The 6,000-nt window shown below is 39.8% G+C and overlaps 1 protein-coding gene across 2 annotated transcripts; it reads left to right on the top strand.

Moving 5' to 3' along the window:
- The first annotated feature begins 648 nt into the window (after nt 1-648).
- On the top strand, nt 649-5,176 carry LOC112176555 (pentatricopeptide repeat-containing protein At1g74750). Of its 2 annotated transcripts, XM_024314541.2 has the most exons (3): nt 649-915; nt 1,252-1,336; nt 1,999-5,176. In XM_024314541.2, exon 3 carries the CDS (start codon nt 2,007-2,009, stop codon nt 4,644-4,646), a length of 2,640 nt encoding a protein of 879 aa, XP_024170309.1. In that variant the 5' UTR covers nt 649-915; nt 1,252-1,336; nt 1,999-2,006; the 3' UTR covers nt 4,647-5,176. The 2 variants fall into 2 exon arrangements, with proteins under 2 accessions (XP_024170309.1, XP_024170308.1); XM_024314540.2 differs by lacking the exon at nt 1,252-1,336 and having other exon boundaries at nt 651-915.
- Nucleotides 5,177-6,000: the final 824 nt, after the last annotated feature.

The raw sequence follows: 6,000 nt of genomic DNA, 5'->3' as shown, positions 1-6,000 counted from the left end.
TACCAAAGTGATAATTTTGCATAGTCGGGTACTGAAGTTAGGAGTCGGCCTAAGTTCGGGTACTGTTTGAAATATTTTCTCATTACAATATTCTCAATCATTCATCATTTAATTTACATTATTTACACTTAATTTGTTCAGCGTGTATTACCAAAATAAATATATAAATTTGTTTAGCTAGTGGACTCTTTTCTAGCTTAACTTTATATATATATATATATATACATATATGATTTTCTTTTTGATGATTATGGATTAAAAGAAATCAATTATATATATATCATAGCAACTAACAATCTACATCCAATCTGCTATAGGTAAGCTAGTAACAAAAAATATGAAACGTCTCACTGCCCAGATCAAGTAGCGGGTGACAATATTATTTATTTTTGATGGTTAGGTGAAGAAGAGAATACCGATCACCTAATTTTTTCACAAAGAAAAAAAAAAACGAAATAGGGTAAAAATATCTTTTCTAATAATTGACTAATTGAGATTTTTCAAGAAAATGTCGAAGCGGGGTATATGATCCTGGAGCCGCAGCGAATCGTTTTCCAAAAACATGGAAAGCGTTTGTGATCCTCAACAGCCCAGGGGAACACTACAGTGTTTGTAGACAGGGTTCTAGTTCCAGGGCCGTCACGTGTGAACCGCGAACCCGCCGACACGTGTCAACACCGCCCGCACTGCACGTATTGAAATTTGTAAAGTAGGGCGAAACAACAAAAACAGCTGATTTTCAAGGCCAGCAGGCAGCAGCCTCTCTATTCTCTTTTTCTCCCCTACTTGCTTGGAACGCACAAAGCTCCTCTCTTTCACGGCAGAGAGAGAGCAGCGCCGCCGCCTCCACCGCCGCTGCCCTTCTCTCTCTGTACTCTGCTGTTGTCTCTAGACAGACCCAGAAGGCCATTTTGGGTACCCTCTCTTTTCTGTGTCAGCCGTTTTTGTTTACTGGGTTATGTAAAGTTGTTTGCTTTATGAGAATTACTTTGGTTTTTGTTTTGTATTGTGGGGATTGAGTGTATAGGTATGTTCATGAGCTTTTACATGTGTCAAAGATTTGATCTTTTTTGTCTGTTTGTTCATATGCAGTTCTTTTTGGTTAGCAGGAAGGGTGTATTTGTAGGTTTGAGATTGAAAGTTTTAATCTTTATGTAAAGTATGAGTTTGTACATATGTCAGATGCTTATCAGTGAAATGGAACTAACAAAATGGAATGAAAGTAAACACAATTCTTGGTTTTGTGTACAGAATATTAATGCGAGGAGTTGTTGTTACATTGGAATGTTGATTGTGTTGGATGGTGTGTAATTGAATTGGAACAATAGACTAGCAAGTAAGGCCGCAATGTTCTTTTACAGGTTGTTTATTTTGAATGTTTTGACTATTAATCAGTTTCAAATTAAGGTGGTGTTTCTGGTGAATTGATGATATCGTAATCAGGAAGCTGCATATGTGAGTGACTTGTTGGAGCATTGGTTATGATTAGTGAGAACCTTGAGGATTTGTAAACTGTTACGGAAATGATAATGCTATTTAAGGATTCCTCTGTGTTTTTGGGATGTGCGTTCTGGGTTTTATTGGCTAGGATAATTTATATACTATTGTAATACAACTCTAACTTGATAACTAGTGTGTGAGGAGATGCACATCAAGAATCTGTAAAAACTTGTTGGAGCATTGGTTAGGATTAGTGAGAACCTTGAGGATTTGTAAACTGTTACGGAAATGATAATGCTATTTAAGGATTCCTCTGTTTTTTTGGGATGTGCGTTCTGGGTTTTATTGGCTAGGATCTCTAATTTATATACTATTGTAATACAACTCTAACTTGATAACTAGTGTGTGAGGTGATGCACATCAAGAATCTGTAAAAAGAAAAAGTGGAGGTCCCTTGTACTGGATGACTGTGGCTAGCATTTTTCTGTCTTTATATGTTAATCCTGTGTTGATATACTATGCCATGTTGCTAATTTATTATCCTTTGCTTTTGTGCAGGTGATACCATGGCACAAAATTTGTTGCGCGCAAAGCATATAGGTAACCTCTCAACTAGTGCTAGATCATTTTTTCTCAGCGGGTCACGATGTAGTGCAACAGAGGGAAATTCATGCACTTGCTCTGAAGATGAAAACTGTGCCCCACAAAGGCAGCAAGCAAGAAATAGAGGTCTTCTTGCCCAAAATCCATCAAGCACCGGATCTAAACCTTCTGCAAGGGCAGGAATCTTAGTTTCGGGAGATGCAGTGAAAGTGGCAGATTCTCGTAAATCTGTGAGTGTTGACCAGACAACTTCTATAAAACAGGTGGCAACTGCCCCAACACCTTTTGTGAGGTCAGGTACTGTAAGTTATGCTAGCAACATTGATGGCATTCAGAAGGATGTAAGCTCATCACCTCTTGCTACAGAGCAATTTGTTAAGGCTGGTGTTGCAGCTGTCAATTTTTTGTCAGATATAGTGAGTTATAAGATTCCTTTGTCTGATGGGATGGGGATGCTTAGTTTGCCAAAAAACACTGTGGTTCGTTCCACCGTGGGAGTCTCCAGTGTCAAGTCATCAAATGTGAAGCAGATAAAGAAAGAGCATTTCACTAATGTGCATCCAAAGCCATCTACTGAGAGAGCAGCAGCTTCAGAGCGTACGAGTAATCATCAGGGATCACAGGGAAATGTTGATAAATCCAGTTCTGTTAGAGGTCTAAATCATGTTCCATATAACAGGACAGAAAACTCAGCAGCGGCTCACAGTGTTCAGACTCCAGAAACTCATGATAGAAGGGCTTTGCCTCGAAAATCAAAAGCTCAGCAAAACCACTTCGTTCCAGATTTCAGTTCCAATGTACAGATTACAGATGCAGAGACTACTAGATGTGGCCCTAAAGGTTTCAATAAACCTGCAAGAGAGATGAAAATGCCAACAGGGATTGCTCCATTCAACAGGCAGTGTGCGCACAAGGGGAATGTTGTTCAAAATGTTTCTCACATACTGCAACAGCTTAAATGGGGCCCTTCTGCAGAGGCAGCTCTTGGAAGTCTCAACTGTTCAATGGACGCATATCAAGCCAACCAAATTTTGAAGCAAATTCAAGATCATTCTGTTGCTCTTGGATTTTTTAATTGGTTAAAACGACAAGCAGGATTCAGGCATGATGGGCATACTTACACCACCATGGTTGGCATCCTTGGTCGTGCCAGGCAGTTCGGCGCCATCAATAAATTGCTTAATCAGATGGTGAATGAAGGATGTCAACCAAATGTTGTGACATACAATCGTCTGATTCATAGTTATGGTCGCGCAAACTATTTGAAAGACGCAATGAATGTGTTCAGTCGAATGCAAGAAGCAGGTTGTGAGCCTGACCGCGTCACCTACTGTACACTCATTGACATCCATGCTAAATCTGGGTTTCTTGATGTCGCCCTTGGACTGTATGATAGGATGCAAGAGGCTGGTCTTTCGCCTGACACATTTACTTACAGTGTTATGATCAACTGCCTTGGGAAAGCTGGCCATTTAGCTGCAGCTCACCGGCTGTTCTGTGAGATGGTGGATCATGGTTGTGTTCCCAACCTGGTCACCTATAATATCATGATAGCTTTGCAGGCCAAAGCAAGGAACTATGAGACTGCTTTAAAGCTCTACCGTGACATGCAGGGTGCTGGATTTCAGCCAGATAAAGTGACTTATAGCATAGTAATGGAGGTGCTTGGCCATTGTGGATACCTGGAGGAGGCAGAAGCACTTTTTGGTGAAATGAAACGGAAGAATTGGGTACCTGATGAACCTGTTTATGGCCTTTTAGTTGATTTGTGGGGCAAGGCTGGTAATGTGCAAAAAGCCTGGGATTGGTATCAAGCAATGCTCCATGCTGGTTTGCGTCCTAATGTGCCTACTTGCAATTCTCTTCTCAGTGCGTTTCTTAGGGTGCACCGTTTGTCTGATGCCTATAACTTGTTGCAGAGCATGGTGGGCTTAGGTCTGAACCCTTCTTTGCAGACATATACCTTGCTTCTCAGTTGTTGCACAGAAGCACGATCACCATATGACATGGAATTTTGTTGTGAGCTCATGGCAGTCACACGCCATCCTGCTCATACATTCCTACTGTCTATGCCATCAGCAGGACCCGATGGCCAAAACGTGAGAGAACACATGAGCAGCTTCTTGGATCTGATGCATAGTGAGGATAGAGAAAGCAAGAGGGGGCTTGTAGATGCAGTAGTGGATTTCCTTCATAAATCAGGGCTCAAGGAGGAGGCTGGTTCTGTCTGGGAGGTGGCTGCGCAGAAGAATGTTTATCCAGACGCCGTCAAAGAGAAAGGCTCATGTTATTGGCTTATAAACCTACATGTTATGTCTGATGGTACTGCTGTGACAGCACTATCAAGGACACTTGCTTGGTTTCGTCAAGAAATGCTAATATCCGGGGTTTGTCCAAACCGAATTGATATTGTGACAGGATGGGGACGGCGGAGTAGGGTTACAGGAACTTCTATGGTGAGGCATGCAGTGCAGGAATTGCTGCACATGTTTAGTTTCCCGTTTTTCACCGAGAATGGGAATTCTGGGTGCTTTGTAGGATGTGGGGAGTCTCTTAATAGATGGTTACTCGAATCTTATGTGGAGCGGATGCATTTATTGTAGGCAGTAATGCTTCCTTTCTGTCCTCAGCTCTGATTTTTTGTTCTTCCTTCTTGGTAGGAAGAGGAAGATTAGCAGGCTTAGTTGAGTTATGTCTTCTATTTATGAGAGTATGACTGTATTCAAGTTGTTCTTATGTGCAGCTTTAAGTTGAGTAATAAATTTCAGTTTTCACCAGGGATGTAAATTCAGTCTTGATATTGTTTATGTGTTCAATTTTTGAGGATATGCAGAGCTAACCAGAAATGAACAGGTTTGATATGACATTAAGCTACAACATGTGGGTTTTTGCCCAACTTTGTGGGCAGGTGGTTGAGGTTGACCCAAAAGTTGGTGTAGCTGACTCATGCCATGAAAGAAGGAAAAGTTTTCAAGAAAAAGAAATTGGTGTGTTTTGAATGTTGATGACTTCAGGAGCCTCTTAAACTTTGTTGTTGTAGTAGGTGCATGGTTTTCAAGTTTTCATTGTGTACCTGGAACATTGTTGATCTTTTGTGACATTTTAATATTTTATGGAAATTACTCCAGCTGGTTGTTGCAGTCCAAGCTATTGTTCTTCTTCTTCTCTTTTCTTGCCCAATTTTTGTCAAAGGCCTCACCACATTTATTTCTTTATTTATCTAATTATTTACTTATTTTTCAGTAGCTATTTTGGTCAAAATAACCTTTTGCTGAGGAGATTTTTTTTTTTTAATGAAGGCATAGCCAATATATTAGCCGAAGAGATTGAGACCACAGTATACATGTTTATTGGTTTTTATACTACTTCACGTAACTTTGTCTGTGCTTAATCCTATTATTAATGGTTCAATTTCTGTTTTATTCTTTTGTCATGTCTCGTTATCTTTGGCTACATTCATCTCCTCTACTTTTGCCTTCCCCCATCAGATTAGGGGTTCATTTCATATGGTGCTTATATATTATGTCCAAATCACCACCATTTTTAAAAAATTAATAGGTAACATTTCAATAAAGGCATCAATCGGAAGCAACTACGTAGGACAGTAGCATAAGGCCAAAGTGGTAAAACCGACAGACCATTAGCAAAACAATATTACCTTTCAAGCTTAATCAAAAGGATATACCAATACCAAGATGCTTAAAATGAACATACCAGAGATGTTGGATGACACATATGCCACTCTAATGCCCTCAAGAGAACTATGCTTTGGGACCTTAATTACAAGAAATAAATAAGCGGTATATTTTTCTGATGATTTTTTAGAAAATCTCTAAAATATTTTAAAGTAAGATATTGAATTTTATATTAGAATCCGATCAAATTAGAACTTTATACGCCAACCCAACAAGCAATGTCATTGGCTTTCTAGAGGTGTTCTTTGTCAGATCGAAGAAA

The sequence above is a fragment of the Rosa chinensis genome, chromosome 7, assembly GCF_002994745.2.
Source record: "Rosa chinensis cultivar Old Blush chromosome 7, RchiOBHm-V2, whole genome shotgun sequence".
NCBI lineage: Eukaryota > Viridiplantae > Streptophyta > Magnoliopsida > Rosales > Rosaceae > Rosa > Rosa chinensis.
Note: the sequence above shows the minus strand (reverse complement) of the source record. Positions and strands in the feature narration are given on the sequence as shown.